General features: G+C 43.4%; 1 protein-coding gene across 1 annotated transcript; it reads left to right on the top strand.

Moving 5' to 3' along the window:
* Window positions 1–13,073: 13,073 nt before the first annotated feature.
* Window positions 13,074–19,679, top strand: GORASP1 (golgi reassembly stacking protein 1). Its single transcript, XM_015852897.2, has 9 exons — window positions 13,074–13,271; window positions 13,647–13,727; window positions 14,509–14,712; window positions 15,606–15,692; window positions 16,040–16,170; window positions 16,723–16,864; window positions 17,467–17,611; window positions 17,800–17,955; window positions 18,188–19,679. Exons 1-9 carry the CDS (start codon window positions 13,209–13,211, stop codon window positions 18,466–18,468), a joined length of 1,290 nt encoding a protein of 429 aa, XP_015708383.1. The 5' UTR covers window positions 13,074–13,208; the 3' UTR covers window positions 18,469–19,679.
* The last annotated feature ends 721 nt before the right edge of the window (window positions 19,680–20,400 follow it).

Consider the following 20,400-nt stretch of genomic DNA (forward strand, 5'->3'; position numbering starts at 1 on the left):
TATTTCCCCCCCAAATAATGAGATGGATCTCACAGTCATGACTTTGCCCAGGGACAGGTGTCTTCCCAGAGAGGCACCCAGTGCCACCACAAAGGTAGAGTGTCAAAGGACACCCCTCGGGTGGGATACTGCCCTCATCCCTATTCTTGCAGCTCTGTCCAGGATATTGAAACTGCACTGGGCAGAGCACCTTTAGCAAGGAAATGATGGGTAGCACTGAGGATTCAGGAATGGAAAGGCCAAATTCATCAGCAAGCTCAAATCAGATATGTGAACACAGAACACGAGCTGGACTTGGAAACACGTGTTTTCTCCCCTCTATCAATTGTTTGAGCCCTTCAAAATCAAGACTGAGTGGGAATAAAAAACTCTGAAGGTGTTTCCCATTGTCAGTGTAGTTTGTGTCGATGAACCATTAAATGTTCACTATGCCAAAGCAGTCTGCAACAAGCTGTCATGGTCACCACAGCCGTCCTGCTTTTTCACCCCAGAGGGAGCCTCCTGTGTCTCTTGCCTCCCTCCTTGGCAACCTCCATGGCAAAGCTGAGGCCAGCTGCATTTCAGCACGCGTCGGGACAGACGTGCCCAGACCCGATGACACATGGCTGTGATTCATTGCCGTGGGCAGCTCCTTCAATGAGCCCAATAAATCCCGTCACTGCAGCTCCAGCCCGAGCCGTGCACTCCCCACCTTCCTCACCCTCTTTACTGTCATTCGTTTTTCTCCTCCGTGCAGCCACCCTTGCTCCTATCACCCCAAACCATACAATTACTCATTGCTTGCTTTCGTTTCATTCTTTAGTTGCTGCCAAAAGACTTAAAGCATCTTTGCTGCCAGCAGACAGACAGCAGTTCTCTCCCTTCACTGGGGCTGAGTCATTTGTTGCCCAGAACTGGCACCATGCAGGAAGGAGACGTCTCTGTGCTGTTCTGGGCAGGAACAGCCATAAAGTGACAAAGAGATGGACTTTATCTCCAGTAGGGAAAAAAACACCCCAGGAGCTGCAGGGCAACACAAACCCAGGGTGTTGCCTGGGACACATCCATAGAGCCAGCTCTTGCCACACCAAGGACCTGTATCTACACTGAAAATCCCCCCCAAAAAGGTCACCTTTTCTTCTTGCAGCACAGAAATCCTCATCATTCCATAAGGGTCCCTCCGTCTAATCGACCAGGATTGCACACTAGAACAAACACAGTTTAATTTGAACCACGTGAGGGTTCCTTTGTGCTCATCCATCTCAGGAGCATCTCAGGAAATGGGTGTTGCTAAATGTAGAGAAGAAATGTAAATAAATCATAGAATCATTAATGTAGGATAGAGCACTAAGATCATCTAATCCAACCACCAGCCCATGCCTGTGACAGCTCTAGGCCATGTCTTGAACACCTCCAGGGAAGGTGACACCCCATCTCTCTGGGCAGCCTGTGCCTCACTGCCCTGTCAGGGCTCCTAATATCCAACCCGAACCTCCCCTGGCACATTTTCATGCCAGCACCTCTCGTCCTAGCTCTATTTCTTGCTAGAAAACAATAAAAATTTTTCTTTTGACAGATGCCTGGATAAAGGGAAAATCCAGGTAAGTCACTGATGGAAAGAGCCAAATTCTCTCTTTCAAAGCTTCATCTATGAGGAGTTTTAAATACTGCTTGATATACACATTTCCATCAGCCTGCTTTATATCACCAGGGCTGCTGTGAACAGCAGCATTGCCATCTGCTGGGCAGCAGCTCCAGCTGCCTTCTCCTTCTGCTCCACATCACCAAAGATGCCATGGTTTGGTCAGAGAACCAGGTACCAAAATGCCTGAGGTCTACAGCCCAGAGCAGAGCAGGCTGAAGGGAGGGCTCATGGCCATACAGCTCCACACAGGAAGCAGAGGGGCAGCTCTGAGCTCTGTTCTCTGGGGACAGCAATAGGGCCTGAGGGAACGGCATGGAGCTGTCAGGGGATGGGCAGCTGGGGGTGAGGGAAAGGCTGTGCCCTGTAGGGTGGTGGGCATGGAATGGGCTGCCCAGGTCCAGAGTTGCCATTTGGACAGGAGCAACCTGCAACCACAGCAAATAACATCCCTCCAAAATAAACCTGCTCTACTGAGAGCATTATCTACTCCACTTCCAGGAAATAATTACTTGGGTACTACTTTGGAGTAAATAGAGATGAGAATTTAATGGTTCTTAAGTGCTTTTTATATTCAAAGCATCCCAAAGTGCTTTCCGGTAATTAGGGTTGAATAGCTGTCAGGAGAGGTGGGAGCACATTGTATTCCCAAAAATATGGGTCAGTTTTGCTTGGGAGAGGAAACAGTTTGTGATGAAGTGATATAAATTTAACTACAGTATTTGGAGGTTTATCTGACAAAGACTAAGATGCCCAGGGTAGGATGTGAATGTCCTACTGGATACTGTATCTCTGTAGCTTCACATAATAAATCCTGTTGGAAGAACAGCATTTTCCACAGGTGCCTGAGGTAAGGTTACAGATTTTCCTATGGTGCTCAGAAGCAAGGCTCTTGAATACCAAGAAGGCATGAAGGAAGCACATGCAATCCCACGTGAGCGCTCCCAGGCCATCGCCTCCTCTTATTCTATGCCATAAATCACAGCTGAGCAGCACAAACTGTTCCTGTCATAGGAACCTGGAAAAAAAAATTCTCCTTCCTGGTGCTGGAGATGTGATAATGACTCTAACCAGCCTCTAACACGTGGTTCTCCTACTCCTGCAGCTGCAGCATAATATTTCTCCTCTGGGTTGCCATGCTTAACGTCTTTGTGGCTCAGGCACTGAGCACACTCTCACTTGGCTCCTAAGCAAAATGCAAGAACTCATTATTAGTGAGTCAAACAGATATAGAAGTGAAGCAGCTGAACTTGGAGTCACAGCAGAATTCACGCACCGTCTTAAAAGGAACAAGAACCATTTGCAAATATTAAAAGGAAAGACAGCTAATACATTATTTTCTCGTGTGTGTGGCTGTGTCAGAGGAGAACAAATGCCAAAAGTCTGAATACAGAAGAGACATTGTCAAGGGCAGCCTGATAAAGCAATGAGCTACAAACACAGCCGGGGCTTCAGTCCTTTCCTAAACCTTGAATAAAGCACTGCTGGTTTCATTTTCACTTGCGCTCACCGCAAGAAGTAGAGTTTATCTGTTTTCCAATAGGACCTCCGGGTGACGGCAACAAAAAGCAGCTCCCTGTTGCTTATCTGAGCGTCTGCGAGCAAACACAAAGGACAGAGTGCAAGGCTGTATACTTGCCGTTTTATCAGCCCGCAAAACTTCTTCGGGAGCTGGTGATAAGCGCATCAAGCAGTCCTCCGGTTTGCCAGTGCCCTCTAGTGGCACTTGAGCATTCACTTCGCATCTCTGCTTCTGAATTAGTGTGAAAGATCAGCTTGCTACCCCACATTGCAAGCACTCTCGCTAACGGCACGGGTAATTAAGGAAGGGTGTGTGTTGGTGTCGAGCTGTGTCATTTGTGTGGTGCACGTATGACTTGCAGAGCAAAGTGTATGACATGGTCTGTGGGCTGTAAAAACTGGGCTTCTTTCCACCTTCCCATCACTACGAAGGTTTCTCAGGATGCAAACCCATTTCAAGTGCTGACATTAATGCAAATGTACCTCCTCTTATGGAAATCAGCAATCAGCTTGATTTCCACTCCCAGGAAGTCAGCAATTACGTGTAAAGTCAAGGTTAAAGCAATGAGAGCTTTACTATTCCCTTGATTAAGTGCACAGTGAGATGCCCAGCTGTGCAGGAACAGCAGCATGAACTCAGAGGGTGAGAAGGATGAGGCAGTAATAGCAAGAATGAGGACGAAGACAAAGATCTTAAGGCTTTATATATACATATATATGAAGCTACAAAGTATTTGGCACCCAGGCCATGCAGAAATGGTGTGTGTGGCTTTGAACAGTGGGGTGGCTCCATATAAGAAACCCAAAAAAGAGATCACAGTGCTGGAAATCTACATTAGCTGGTTTTGCTCATTACTGCATTAAGATGCCTGTAGTGGTTTAAATACGCTCACAAAAGGTTATGAATTGGCTTATGGAAATTCATTTCAAAAGAATCACAGAATCATTAAGGTTAGAAAAGACCACTAAGATCATTTAGTTCAAGTGCCAACCCCTTTGTCCAACCTAAGTCCCCTTCTTTGGCCATTATCCCTTCCTTCGAAGAGCTACCAGGTCTTTCTCATGGAGATCTTGTTCCCTCCATAGAGAAACAGCATAACTAACACTTCAGGCTTTGTGCTGGCACGCTAACTGGAGAGAAAAAACAAACATGCTATAATCTACAGCACTCAGATGCTGGAAGGTTCATCCTTTCCCAGCTCAAATATTCCAATTACAATTTACTCAGGCAACCAAGTGGAACAGGATACTGAATCATCTTCAGTGAAGTGGCAGCAATTTTCTAAGCATATTTTTTTTTTATGCTAGAATTTGTGTCTAAATCTTTGCTTAATGCTACAGTGCTCAGAATTTGTTAAACTGATCAAAAACGTTCCCCATGTGGGGAAAAAAAATCCAACCCAACAAACCAAACAACAAACCCACAACCAAAAGAAAGCAAGATCCTGTTCAAGGCAATGCCCAAGGTTACCCAAACAGCTCCACGCTGCATAATTCCCACTGGGCCGTCCAGCAGAAATAACACCTGATGAATTTGGAGTGCTCTCACATCAAGTTAAAACCCAAGCAGGGCAAACCCAGCCAAGCACTTCAGGCTAGTAATTTTCAATGCACATGTTGCATTCCCTTCTAAGAAAAGCATCTGTCCTCCCAGCTGCCTGCTACTCCATGTAACACGACCTGATCTTTGTCAATTGGATAATAAGAGCATTAGCCAAAGGGGAGGATGGTTCAACCTTGGCTGGATGTGCTGATCCTGTTTTCTAGCATCTGTTTCTCCCCCCTTTTCCCTGCTGAATTTCTTTCCATCTTCCTGCACCCAAAATGCTGGCTCTCCATTGCAGGGTTGGCAGAGATCTGGGCTATGGGGGAAAAAAAAAGAGGAAAATGGGAAATGCTGTGGCTGGCAGAGATCTGGGCTCTCTCTTAGGAATGCAAAAGATCTTTTCCCAGGTGGAGCAGACCATTACCCAGATGGGATAGTCCATCTGACTATGGCATGTGGTGGTTCCCACAGGTGGAAATGCCAAGGGGCGCATTCCATCTTTGATAGCAACCCTTACATAGCCCTTCAGATGAACATGTAGAAGCCTTTGCAATGAGTGACCTTGTGACTGATGGCAGAGGAGGGGCAGACTGACAAAATGGCATCTGACAAGGAAGGGTAGATGAAGCAAGAGTGTGAAACCAAATCTCTCCATGCAAAAAGAATGGCACCCATTGACATTCACTGATGCTTGCTGAACATTTATGGAGACTGAACAGTGGATGTGAGCATGGTGAGGTGGTGGATGATGTTTCAGCAGTGGCAACAGCATCAGTGGGTCATCCCTGCTGGGTCAGGTTTGTATGAGAGCAGCACGTGGGCTCTTGTTCATTGCTGGCAAAGAAAGCAGAGCTGATGGTGGTGACTATGTTGAGAAATAGTGTTTTGTAGCTGAAAATTTGCTCTGTCAGACAGTGTTGCTGTGCTCAGTTGTACTTTCCATAGAAATGAGTTGGAGGCGTTACTTTTGGAGCAACCTACATATATGCAGCCCAAGACAATTCCTCTTCACTCAATGCAGCCCAGGCAAACTGAAAGGTCAGTTGCTCATGATTTAGGGGAAAGAATGCTTTCCTTTTTTTTTCAGGAGCCATCACTGCTGGTATTCATCCAGTTATATTCCAGACATCCACAGTAAAGCTGAATCACTCTAAGCACTTGCTGACATGCATTAGGTGTCTATCTAGTAGCACACAGATTCTTCACTACAACATAAAAACCCAGAGACTTGTTTCCGCGATGAGGCAAGATCTCTTTGGGACACACAGAGCATCAAGGTGCAGGTAGCAAATCACTTTGAACTGCAGCCAAAGACCAGCTGTCAGCATGAGAAATGGTTGGTATAATCCCATGCATGGCAAGTACCTGAATTTTCTCTCCAGACCATTTTCACTCAAATTTCTATTGAGGAGTTTGTTTTAAAAGTAGGCCCAGGGTTCTGTAAGTATTGACGTCAGCAGGTCTGGGGCTAGACATGGTTGAGGGACATGGCTTAGTGGGTATGGTGGTGATGGGCTGATGGTAGGACTAGAAGATTCTAGTAGTCTTTTCCAAGCTTAATGATTCTATGATTGTAGACATTATAAAGTAAAAAAGGAAGGGTTAAGAAAACGAACTGGAAAAGAGAGCAAGGTTCATCCATGTTAATGGTATCTACTGCCCATGGGATGTACGTGGTAGGACCAGGGTTTTTTTCTTGTGTAATTCCACCAGCCTTCTTTAACCAACCCTTTCTATTCTCTTGGAAGCCATAAAAGTTCATTGTGGTATTTTGCACTGAAACCTTTTTTTAAGCCATTGAACATTTCTTCCTTTTACATCATAGATCATTTTTAGCTCCCAGTTAGTTTTGGCTAGGAGGTCATAGAGTGGCCTCTTAGCCAAACAGTCTCCTCTCTCATTTCCACTACCCAGCTCTCTCATTTTCTATTGTTAATTTATTATTCCAAAGTTTTTGTGTGTGTTCCCTACGTACAATTTTGTTGAAGAATATTGTTGTCTGTTTATTCTCTTTTTGGACACCGTGCCATTTAGATTGAGTAATTGTTTGTCCATAATCTGTACTCAACAGCAAAGCAAATGGTATACTCGTTTTGCAGCTGAGTGGCTTTGATGTTGGGTTGTGCTGTAATGCCCAAAGGAGAAATAAATTACACTGCAGATGATGAATTGCAGCTGTTTTCTGAATTCCTCCACTTCAGACATTGTTTTAGTGCAGAGCTCCGGGGGGACTGTCTGCATTTTGCCATATGCTTGGTGAACGAGGTGAACCTCTTGGTCATATGTGAATGGAGAATAAGGGGGAGGTAGGGCACTATGACTGGGAAGGTTCTCCATGCAAGAGGACTTGCCAAGGGTGAAAAACCTTGAATTTATGAGTTACGACTGACTGTAGGTGAAGGAAATTGATTGAAAGACCCACAGAAATCAGAGTAAACGGCTGATTAGTTTTTGGTATCATAGGAATACCACTAAGCTCCAACTGAGAAATGTAGCTTGAGATGTTGAAGTCTAGTTCCGCCACCCAAAACGTCAATCTCCTGAGGCCCATTCACCCTGAATTATACTATGAGTTATTTTGATTGAGTGCTCAGAAAAATTGCGTTGTCACTCTCTACAGGAAGAGGTCTTGGATTTGACGGCGACAAAACATTGCTCAGAACAATGGGAGGAGCAGATGAGTCCATCAGAGCAGGAAAAAAAAACACTTCTCTAAGTTATTAACAGTCCATCAGAAAAACTGTTATGTGGCACTCAAAGTGCCAAAGTCCAGGAGGATTTAGACAAATCTCGTATTGCTGCTCTTTCTGGCTTTGTTAAAGTATCTCAGAGTTTGATTGCCATGTGTCTATCTGAAAAGAACAGACTACCAGCCTCCTCAACATGAAGTTACCACATTTACCTATGAAAAGTACAAAGAGAAAGGACCATCTTCTTAACAAGTTTTGAAATGTTTGCCTTCATCACAGCTTTGCATACAAAAATATAAGCAACTGGAAGTGTATGCATCTCTTCAGGTAGACATTTAACTTATTTTACAGTGAACTGATGGACACACAGGTGATCTCACACATACGATATCCACTCATTTATAGTTTCAGAGTTCCCACAGTTTTACAGAATGTGTTTTTTCCAGTTCACATACATACATCAATGCAAAGTCAACCACTTAAAGGAGAGAGAAATCAGGCACCAACCGTGTAAAATGCTAAGGAAGGGGGAAGGAAGCCCTGGAGGAGAATGGGTTTTGCTGTTTACTTTTCTTTCTGTACCACAACTCTTGCATTGAATCGTGACTGCATAAGTACCTAGTGCTCACATGCTTAAAAAGTGCTTCTGCAGTTAATCAAGTACATGTGCTTAGGTGCTGAATGAATTTAAACACCATCAGTGGCACGTGTTGCTGAAAGCCTGCCAATTCAAATCCCACTCTGCATGGCAGATGCTTACATCTCTCCAAGATTGTATCTGAAATGTCAAAATTGATGCTAATAATCTCACCCCAAAACACCAGCAAAGTGAAGAGCTTTACCAAAACACTCAGTGCTCCCTTTTTGAGATAGTGAACAAGAGAAATGACTGGTCATAACAGATGTTAGTTGCATTGCTTAGCACAAAGATACACCTGCACTACAGCACTGACAGCAAATTAAATAATGAAGAGCAGTATTAAAAAAAAGCAGCATTTTCTGTAACAACTGCAGTCTGGAAGGAAGCGCTTGGAGCAACTGGCAAGGCTAATTTATAATTAGAGCAGCATACAGCAGTAGGGTATTGGCTCCTGTGCTCTTCAGTTACGGGTGCTTAACATAACACAAAACTGATGAGTTGGGCAAGTTCCATCAGCTGCGCCAAGGGTAATGTTACCTACACGCCTGGGCTGCTCTAACAGCTTGTTGCTACAGAAGGAAAAAAGGTGACTTGTTATCAGTCCATTCCTGGCAACACGGTCCTGAGCTGCCTTGAATCAACTCCAGGAGTTTTCATTTCATCTGGTAAAATGATTTGACTCACTAAACTGGGGAAAAATTATTCGCATTTTCACTCTGTTATTTCTCTGTCATTCCAAGAAAGCTGAACCAGGCAGGTATGGAATCAGATGGTTTTGGAGATGTAATGTGTTAAAAGGACTGTGCTTGCATTAAAATTGCTGCCATACCCTGATAGACATACAAGCCCTCACTTGCTCCATCTCCTGGCATTATGGACACAAAACCTAGTGATCTGTGATCTCTGGCACACTCCATACATACAGCACAGAGAGTCTCTTGTCTTGTGGGAGACAGTTAGAAATGGAGTTTAATGAGACCGCTGATGAGATGCAGGGCACAGCTAGACAAGCATACGGATCACAGCCTGTTTACAGGCAACCGACCACATTTAACTCCTTACATCTCTATTTTCCCATGTGTTTTTTTTCTCCCAAAGCCAACTTGATCCTTCCCTTTGTCCACCTGCAACAGTAGCAGGACTGTAAACTGAACCAGTTTGTTTTGACCATACCAATAGAGTGCAACCTGCTTTCACTGCATCCTCAACTTTGAAGGAACTACAAGCTGCTTAGCCTAAAATCATTCATTAGGAAGTCTGTGGTGCAATTATTTTAGTCACGAAGGCCAAAAAGATCAGCCAGTATGGATTTACCAAAGGCAACTGCACCAAAGTCAACCCAGTGCCTTCCACAGTGAGTTGTCTGGGAGGAGAGCAGAGGATGTTGCACAATGTGTCTGTAGTCAAACTGGGGATTAAGGACTGGATGACTAGATAATAAAGTAGTTGGGTGGATTGTCAGGTCCAACCTGTGGCCAGGTGCCATGCCTCAGGTCACTACTGTTCATTGTCCTTGTAGATGATGGAACAGAGTGTGCTCATTACACCTGCAGGTATTAACCAACCAGGGGGAGTAGATGGTGGGATTCTGAGAGACCTGAACAGGCTGGAAATCGGTTGACAGAAACTTCATGAAGTCAAATGTCAAGTTTTGCCTCTGGTATGGAATAACCACATGTAACTGCATGCTGGGGGGACTCTAGAAAAGGATCATCATGAACAACAAATTGCACAGTGAACCCTTGCAGCAAACAAAGCCTACCACAATTTAGGCTGCACTAGCAGGTGTGTAGCCAACAGGCTGTAGGAAGCAATTTCCCCCTCTATTTAGCAGCTGTTAGACTGTATCCTTGGAATGCTGTATCCAGATTGGTGTTTCCCAGTGCAAGAAAGACACACACACTGGAACAAGCCCAGTAAAGGGCCACCAGATGACTAGGAGAACATCACCTAGAGAGTTAACTAGTTTGCCTCTTAATAGAAAGCCTCACTTTATGAGCAGAGCACTTCCTCAGGCTCCACTGGAAGTTACTTAGTTACTTAAACATATACTTACACAACCATTTTATATGCCCCCAGATACCTGATACATCCTCACTGGGCTGACATAGGGCTTACAGGAGACCCATTCACTTTTGAAGCTTTAAGGTAATTTACATCAAACACTATTCAAGTTATTTCAAGAACTGCATTACTGATTGCCTGCTACCAACTCAGCCTGCCAGGCTCCTCCTGTACTGAATGCAGCTTAAATGCTGGAATATTTCCAAGATCTCTATTCGTATAGGAAATACCTTGGCCTAACAACCTGAGTAATTCTGATAGCACTGGCATGCTGGTACAGTAACTGAGCAAACAAACTATTTGCTTAGACTCTGCAGGTTTCAGTAATATGACAAGAAAGGCAATGCAATAAGTGATGCTGTATTGCTGCAATGAATTGAATTGCCTTGGAAACACCCCACATTTATTTGTCTGTGAACATCAATATGTTATTTAAATTGAATATATATAAGAACAGCAATTCCTTTGCTATACTGGACAGCTACTTACACAATGAAGGACAACTCCTTTATTGTAAGGGCACCCCCTAGAAGTGTCTGTTTTTCCTCCACTGATCAGAATAAAAGAAATCTATGACTAACACAGTCAGTTTCATACAATCTGTGTACACATCTAAGCACATTTGTGAATGGTCAGCACACGTTTCACCTATTAACTCCCATTTACATTGGAACCTTTAGAACAGAGCGATCCTGCAAGCGAGTTGTAATTGCTAAACACACAAAAGGTTTCGGAAAACAAGCATTTGAAGTTTACAGTGCTCTGCAGAATCTGTCAGCTGCGTGTCACATTGTTTTAGTGCCATTATGCTGGAAGATACATTGCGTTTCCTTCACAAGGAAAGGAAAGACCACACACAGGTTTTCCTAAGGCTGTCATTTTTCTAATCCTAAAATGCCATAACACCGAAATGCCCTAACAGTGAAATGCCACATTTCAAGTGATTTAAAACTTTCTAAGAGTCAAAATGTATTGCTAACGGCTTGCTAATTTTCATGTCTCCAGCCTGACATTTTACCTTGCAAAACTGGCTGTATTTTTATCACGTACTGACTTGACTATAAAAGGAAAATCCCCTGCTGGAAAAATGTCATGGAGAATAATTCAAGTGTTACACTTGGCCATTTGCTGATTTAAGTTCTTTAGTATGAGACTGATGAGCTGCTGGCACAGGATGCACAGAGAGGCTGTGGATGCTCCATCCCTGGAGGTGTTCAAGGCCAGGTTGGATGGGGCTCTGGGCAGCCTGGGTTGGTATTAATGTGGAGGTTGGTGACCTGCATGTGGTGGGGGGGTTGGAACTTCATGATCCTTGAGGTCCCTTCCATTCCCTTCATTTCCCAGCTCTAAAACAGCTTTACAGTCTGTCAGATTAACAGCTATTAAAATAAAATTGTCCGAATGCATTAAATGTTGAAAAATCATATAGATGGAAAAAGTCAAATGAAAGTCTCCTAATTCTTGACAGACTTTAACATGAACTCTGTGAAATAGCATACAGTTTTGATATAGAATGTGAATCTTCCAACACCTTTTTCACCCAGAGGGTGGTGATGCACTGGAACAGGTTGCCCAAGGAGGTTGGGGATGCCCCATCCCTGCAGGCATTCAAGGCCAGGTTGGATGTGGCTCTGGGCAGCCTGGGCTGCTGGTTGGCCCAACCCTCAGATGGTTTCAGCATAGAAAATACCTTTTGCTGCACTGGTTTCTGTGTACACATTGGCTCTCTCTGGATTTTTCTTTGGTGAACTCTTGCAGTGCTTCCTTGGGGCCAAGTGAACTCTTGGCATCACAGCCTCCTGTGGTAGGGAGCTGCAGAACTCAATGAGCTGTTACATGAAAAATCACCTCTTTTTGCTTACTTTGAACCCGTGCCCTCACAGTTTCAACAGATCCCTTGTTATAAGAGGGAACAAGAGCAAACACTCAGCTCCTGTCTACTTCCCCTGTACCACAAATGACTTCGTAGCACACGCTCTCTCTCTCTTCAATTGTTTCTCACCCAAATGAATGAGTCCTGGTTTGCTTAATCACCCCCTACGTGTGATACCTAATTATTATTAATGCTCTTTTTCAATCTTTTCAAGTTCTTACAGGTTGTTTTCATTTTTCTTTAGGAAAAGCAATGGGAAAATGGAATTCACATGGTCATTCACCAATATCTTCCTCACTATTCCCTTTTGCTCTCCCCCACTGGATGTGCTTTTTGGTGACTACCAATTGCTGAAATACCTCTTTGTAAACCCCAGGCTGTTGCTGAGCAGCTCATAGCCCACCATTTCACACCTGCAATCAGTCAGAGTGGTTCCTGACACGTTATTTATCTACACTTCATTACACCCTTGCTTTTATTACCCACCTAATCTTTCTCGATCCTTTTACACTTCTGGAATTGCTCCTTATTTTTACTGCTCTGAATCACCTTGTCATTCTACTGCTTATCCCTCTTGCCAGCTTCTATTAGGACGATGACTTATTACAGCCCATAGGTGTGCTAACTTATAGCTGAATTCCTTTAGAAGAGCTCGTGCACAATTGCCACCTATTCCTTCAGAACTGTGAGTTCAGAAGCCTCCTTACCATTCACCTTAAGTGAAGGCAGATCCTCTGACAGGTTTCCTATCAAAGTAAAGGCATAGGGGTGGGATCCTCCTCACTGACTTCCATAGCAAACATAAATGGAAATACACTGGGCTTTCTGGCTGTGTTTATATATATATATACCAAGTTATCCCTTCCCCTGCTGTGAAGGAAGGGGGTCCACACTGAGGGGGGTCAGTGTAGAGATGGCTCCGGGGAGAGCTCATTGCGGTACTCAAGCTTACAGGCAGGAGGGAGAAGAGGCTTTTTACACCGCCTGATAGCAATAGGACAAAAGGGAACGGTTTAAACTAAAAGAGGGCAGATTTAGATTAGATTAGACCGCCCATAGATGGCTGAGCCGTCCCACATCATGACGGGGCGGGGCGGTAATGGCGGCGGGCGGGAGTGGAGGCGTTGCTATAGGCGGTGCCTGCCGTCTCGCCACGCTCGGTTCTCCTCTGCTCAGGCCTGTGGGGCCGCCCGTTGAGTTCGGGTTACGGGGAGATGTTGCTCGGCGCCGCCGCTTGAGCCGTGTTGCCAGGCATGGGGCTGGGCTCGAGCTCCGAGCTCCCGGACGGCGGCGCTGAGGGTTTCCATGTACACGGGGTGAGGCGGCTCGGGGCGGTGGGGGTTATGGCGGCGCGCTGCCTGAGGCGGGCAGGGCCCGGGCTGCGTCCTCAGCTTTCACTCGTGTGAAAGATGGTGGTGTTGCACCTGGGGACCGCTTATGTGTGTGCTCAGGCAATGAGGAAAGGCCTCAAGAGGCGTTTGGAAACAAATGTTATATATCTATATCTATCTATATATACATATATACATATAAGTTCGCTGTTGTGGGCTGCATCCAGTGTCTGCCGCTTGCTATCTCATTTCTGATTCAATCAAAAGTAAATATTGATTCAAGTGTAATAATTAACGCTTAAGCTTAGCATAACTGCAGATCCATACACTATTAATATATATATATGTATCTTTTTTCAGGTTCAGGAGAACTCCCCTGCTCAGCAAGGAGGGCTGGAGCCCTTCTTTGACTTCATCATTGCAATAGGACACACCAGGCTGGTGAGTCTCTCCTCTAAAGCTTTGTTTTCTTTTCTATTCTTCTTTTCTTTCTTGGGGTATCGTCATTATAAAAGGTAGAAGCCAAAGGTGTCAGCATAGAGAACGTAGTGTTGGGTGTTTTATGTGGCATTAAAAAGGTAAACCAAAACCTGAGGAGTCTTACTGATGCCTTCAGCCACCCTGGCTTATTAACAGGTTCACTCTGTGCTTGTGGTGTTATACATGGTTATTTTCTGCCACGAGGTGAATACTGAGCTGGTGAGTCAGTGGTGAGAGCTCAACATTTGTTTAAGCAAAGCTGTCTCAACATTTGATAAAACAGGGGAAGGAATCAGGGGCAGGAAGAAAAGTGCCACGTGGCCTCTCTGCTTATGGTTTAGGGCTGGTCACAAAGTTCTGAGTTATTGAGGAAGAACTGAATACATTTTAATGCATTGTTTTGGTTTGGAAGGCTCACAGCTTAGGCCCAAGGATCAGTACTGATCAGCCATGAAGTGTTGCCTCTAATTGATATTAAGATCTTAACATGACTGACTTACCAGAGGATAAAATAAGAGGAAAGTAAGCAATTAAACTGAATGATGGTAGTTCCTGCTTCAGAAAGACATGAGCTGATAGCACAGACTGCTTGTGAATAAAAGAAAACTGCTCTGCTGGACTGATTGTAAAAGTCTAAGGACTGTTTTGGTTCTTCATATTCAAGTTCTGCTACAAGTATGACATCTATGTTACAGTTGCAACTAGAAATAGCATTAACCATATGCACATCTGTACTCTGCAGAATAAAGAAAACAACATGCTGAAAGATCTACTGAAGGCAAATGCTGAAAAAGCAGTGAAACTGGAGGTGTATAACATCAAAACGATGAAGATAAGAGAGGTGGAGGTGGTCCCCAGTAACATGTGGGGAGGACAAGGTCTTCTCGGAGCCAGTGTGAGGTTCTGCAGTTTCCAGGGTGCCAATGAACACGTGTGGCATGTTTTGGTGAGTGAGAATTCTTTGCTTCTCCAACAAGTTTTTGTTAAGAACAGAATATAAACTTCCATTTCAAAGCTTCCTCCAAGACAGCCATGTGCTGTTTTATTAGTGGAATCTATTCTACCTAGGGGGTGAAACATCAAAAAGGTCTTTTATAGAATCAGAGAATGTCTTGAATTGGAAGGAACCTCAAGGATCATCAAATTCCAACCCCCTGCTACAGGCAAGGTTGCCAACCTCCAGTTTTACTGATCAGACTTGAAGCTTTTCATCTGTTCTGTGTGTGTGTGTGTGCTTTTTCCTGTTAGATTGAGGTATGCCATTCAGAAGGATTGCAAACTCACAGTCTGAGGTATTCCAGGAATGTTTCCATAAGGATTTACAGATCCTTTTGCATGAGAATGTTGCTGTATGTAGAATGCAGATGCAGGTGACTGTCTCTTGGTGGCCTGCTGGTGTTCCTATAACCTTGTATTTCTTTTTAAGAGTAGTTTGTATGTAGAAGTGCAGTGCTGAAAATCACAAAGAGGAGAGGAACACAAACTCAGAAGTTTGAGCTATTTGAACAGGGACAAGTTGTTGACTGTCAGTGTTGCCTGCACCCTCTTAAAACCAAGAGGGAGAGCTGAAAGTGTAGAACAGCTTAGGAAAGACTGAGCTGGTATTTTATATCTCTGGTTCTTTAAATAAGTGCAGCGTCTTATCAGCTTCAAATTGTCTCATTTTCTAATTGATCCTTCTGTATTTGGTGTGTCTTATGCAGTGCTGCACTTAGTATTAGACTGTGTGAAGACTTCTGTTTTGTCCTGTAGACCAAATGCTCTTCTGTTGCCTTTTGAGTTGGCTTTTAGTCATTTCATGCTCTGAGAGCGCAGGTAACAGGTGCCGTTCTTTCACAGGATGTTGAACCCGCGTCTCCTGCAGCTATAGGTGGTTTGCAGCCATACACCGACTACATTGTTGGATCTGATCAGATTCTGCAGGAGGTAGGGCCGGTGTTCCTTCATGTAATATTGTCTTCATTCCTGCTATGTTTGTGTGTTAGGATTTATAACTCTAATTGCACGCACATAGGATGTATGGGAATGGTTGCTTTGGATTTTGTGAGGTTAAGGTTTGAGATGCTTAATGGCTGAGGTAAACTTTACCAGTATTTATTCATTTATTAATCTATTTAAATAGATATAGGGAAAAAAAAAAGAGTGCACATTAGCGAGTTCTAGTCTATCTTTGGGTTTTTAATAACTCACGTTGAAGTAAATGCCTAAAATATCAATTTCTTTCTAGTTCCTCATCTTATACATTTAATAACTGCTGTTATTTCTTTTCTTAGTCAGAAGATTTCTTCTCGCTGATTGAGTCCCATGAGGGAAAGCCGCTGAAGCTGATGGTTTATAACACTGAAGCAGACTCCATTCGAGAGGTAGTTGTGACTCCCAATGGAGCTTGGGGTGGAGAAGGAAGGTACTGATCTGCGGACAGCCACTGGGTGATGACAGGTTATGCACTGACTGTGAATGAGCTCTTGTTAAGAATACTGTCATTGATTACAGCTCGTTGTTTTCACTTTAAGGCTTATTTCCTTCTCACATGAAACTGTTCATCATTAAGTAAAAGAAATAGCTGAGAGGTATTAGGCATGTTCTGGATCTAATCTGATTTGAGTTGACACTGATGGTAAAACTTATGCTGACTTCTTTGCTAGCAGATGTGCTAGCTACACTTTCACACTTGAGCATTTGGTGAAGCAAGAACGAAATGCAAATGGGGGCAGATCATATATTTCATGAAGATATAGGAAAATAGCTAATCAAAAGCCGAGCTGCATCTATTTAAATATCATTTGCAGAGTATTCCTTGTGCTCTGCCAGCAGCAGAAAGGATTTTTGCAGGTAGGTATTTTCCTGCTCCAGTTTCAAAGACTCAAACTCTTTTTGTTTTAGAAGTCAGAATTTAAAAGGCTTACTGGTTTTGTTAAGGATTTTTTCCAAGTCTTGTTTTATTTCTGTTGTGCAGTTTGGGATGTGGTATTGGATATGGCTATTTGCACAGGATTCCAACACAGTCAATAGTATCAAAGAAAAAGCCAGAAAGCAAACCACCTTCGCCCTTACCAGAAGCTGGGACTCCTGTACCATCCACTAATGGTTACACAGAGGTATGTAGGAAGTAAGATCACTCATCCTGTGGAACTGCATCATTTTCTTCTTGTTTTAAGAGTCATAATACAGTATTTCAGAGCACTGCAGAAGTAAGACTTGATGATGCCAAGCAGATGGCAGAAATGATGGCTTGAGAGAGAAATGGCCTTTATTGCCTCAAAATTCCATCTGGTATCTCAAAATTCCATCTGGTATCTTTCTGTATTCATCACTGCAGTCGGGTATTTGGGTGTGATAATGGATATTCCAGTTATTCTTTCGTTAGTATTGGCTGAAAAACATTTGCGACAGACCCTTGCTTCCTGTTCTGAGGATGTGACAACTGTCTCAATCAGCGAGAATGTAGTTTAGAATATCCTTCTGACTAGGGAATAAAACACACCTACAAGAATTAAGTATCAGCTGTTCAAAGAACGTGTTGGCTTTGAGAGAATATGTTGTAACCAGTCATAAACAGTGACTTGATGATCAGTTTCAGCATCAACAAGTTCTCTCTGGGTTGATGGAGTTAGAGACCAAGGCCGAACACTGTCTCATGGGAAGGCTGATTTCAGGTAACACTTGCAGCATGAAAATATGTTTTACTGTGTTATTCTAGGCTCCGTTATTGGCACCTACTTCTCAAAGTGACAGCTCTGAAGTAGTTATGAACCTGGATCCTTCCACAGGCCAAGAAATGAGCGGGTATTCACCTGAAAGCTCACTTTCTCCTCCTCCCCCTCTCCAGAGAGTTATGGATCCAGGTATGTTTTCTTGCATGCTTTTTCCAACCTACTCCCTTTCAAAAGAAAGAGGACATTTAAATAAACCAAAAAAGTCTTAACAAGTTTGAGAATTGAATACAAAAACTTCAGTCTGCATGTAGCATGTCTTTTTTTGAAGCTGAAATCTTGCATTAATCTCAAAGTGTCCCAATGTTTTCTTTCTTCAGGGTTTCTTGACATGTCTGGTATTTCACTTCCTGAACTCACTGACTTAACGAACGTGTCCAGCATTCCTTCCTCTGCCTCCTTCAGCATGCCAGGAGCAGGCTCTTTTGTTGGCGCTGAAAAGCTCATGTCAAACAATGACCCTTCTGCTTATTTTGGTAAGTGTACTTGGGGTTTCCAGACCTCTAAGCTACTACAGCATCGGATTTTACTGAGTTTTGTGGAGTTGAGTAAACGCAGCTTGTGTATTTGGCAGCTGTGATTCTGTGTGCTGTGCCTGTATGAGGTGTGCCATTCAAACTGATTTTCTGGGCATCGTAACCAGAGGGATGGACAGAAGCTGGTGGGTGTTTGGTTCTTTGTTTTGTAAAATACTTCTTAATTTCCCAGAGAACACCACAGCTTTGGGCCCTGAAGATATAACGAAGACTCCTGAAGGCTCAGTCAGGCAGCCGGAGTTGGACCACCTTCTACCTACAGTGTCATCTTTACCTTCTTTTACTCTTCCTAATGAAATTGCTTCAAAAACAACACTAGAAACTGATCCCCAAAACCAAGACACAGTACTCATAAACAGTTTGGAGAGCTCGTTACCCACACCTCAGATGAATCCTGATGATGAAGCAGCGCATGAACAGGAAGGGGAAGAAGCTGCGCAAGGGCATGAGTGAAATGGGTGCTGCTTCCATTTACAGATGACAATGTGTTGTAAAATTAGTTGGGAGTATTTTTCTGATCTTGAAAGAATTACATCTGTTCTATTTTGTTAGTGCAGACAATGCTATAAAAAAAAACATATCCAAATGAAATGCATATTTTATCATCCTCTGCAGTCATTGTTCAGCAGAGTGGTCTGCTTTCAAACTGAATGCCACCCAAAGTCACCAAATAGAAGGCAAAATTAATGCGGAGACCAGTCAGAGAATGGTCTTGAATGGAATAAAATGTCTGAGTTTCCATAGTGACAAAGGTATAGCTTTTCCTCTGCTTCTCTATTTGCTATTTTCATACAAATCATTGAGACCTGGTGCAGTAGCATAGATTGCTTTCTGGATCTCTGTTTTCTATCTGTCTTATTTGCCCTTGTTTTCAAATAGCTTCTGAAGGTGTGGTAGGTGGTGAACAGTAAATCTGAAATGAACAATGAAAAACATGAGGGTGTTTATAGCTCTCAGGGCAGTGATTTATCAGAGTTTTACTTCTGATTGGGAATACCTTCACTGTAGTTGCTACAGTTAATGTGGTGATAATCTTCAGTGAATGAAGGGAATTGGGTACTTGTGGGTAAAACTTATTCTTTATATTCCATAGTAAGTGTTAGCTTTAAACACAGTTTAAAACCCTCTGTTGCAGAGAGGGGGTTGGGGCTTGATGATCCTTGAGGTCCCTTCCAACCCAAGCTGCTCTATGATTCTCTGATGTGATTCCACAAAGTCAGGAGGGTCAGAACTTTCTTCCTGCTTAGAAGACAAATGGATTAAGCGTTAAGGTACAGGCAGCAGAATTAGAAGATTAGAAATCCGCTCTGTTGGATGGCCTGCTAATACTGACCTTCTTTCTACTGCTGCTAAAATAAATTCCTTCTTTTATTCCCTTAATTGACTGCTAGAAGAGTAAATATCCAAACACTAAAGGTTTATAATAATGTAATGTAAGTAATCAAAGGTAGGGGTAACTGAAAGCAGACATGATCTGTTTGGTATTTGTTGCTGATTGTTTAGGACTGCCTCCAGCTTAGCACCTTTACCAACATTGGTTTTTAGCTTACAGCAATACATTTAAGTGATGCTGTACCCTAAGCACTTTTTCAAGCCTCCAGTGGAGGAAGTGTCAAAACTAAATTGGAAATGCTACAGGAATAAAGAGCTTCATGCTTATAGCAGCCTGTGTCCAGCCTGCTTCATCATAAGCGGATCTTGGGAATGGGAGGAGATGGCGTGAAGACTTGAGCCCAAGGAACAATTGGTTGATAGAGCTGTTGAGGAAAACCTAGTATGGTCTGTTTTTCTGACAGCGCTAAATGAAGTTTAACCTACTAATTCTCAATTCCTGATCTCTTGCCAAATTGGGGATTAAGTCTTGAGATGCTTGATTCTGCGGTACTAGAGATCATAACACTCAAGGAGGCACTGATGGGTCTGAGTTGGTGCTTCAGCTGCTGCAAGGTTCTGAATTTCATCTCAGCTGGTAGTAAGGATTACAGTAGGAACTTTCACCTCCACTGCCTTGCAGTGTTTTGAAGTGAGAGCAGCTACAAGTCACTAATTGCATTTAATTGATGGTACTAATCTGTTATTTCCTGGGCATTGCCGCCACCGTTGAAACATCCTTCTCTCCTTAAGCACTAATTTGCCTTGGTTCAAGGTCAGGGCAATTAGCCTGGTCACTCCTCTCCTACAGAATGAAAACAACTGAATTAATAAATCCCAAGTCACATTTTTTCTCCCCCCACTACCCACTTCTGGCTCTGCATTAGATTTCAAGGCTATTATTTCATTTTTGAGTAGTGTTGTATGTTCTCCTACCATGATGCATTTCAGCTACACCTTCCCAACCTGAGCATGGAATTAAACTCATACAACTCAATGGCCTATCCAGTGATT

This window comes from Coturnix japonica, chromosome 2 (assembly GCF_001577835.2).
Source record: "Coturnix japonica isolate 7356 chromosome 2, Coturnix japonica 2.1, whole genome shotgun sequence".
NCBI lineage: Eukaryota > Metazoa > Chordata > Aves > Galliformes > Phasianidae > Coturnix > Coturnix japonica.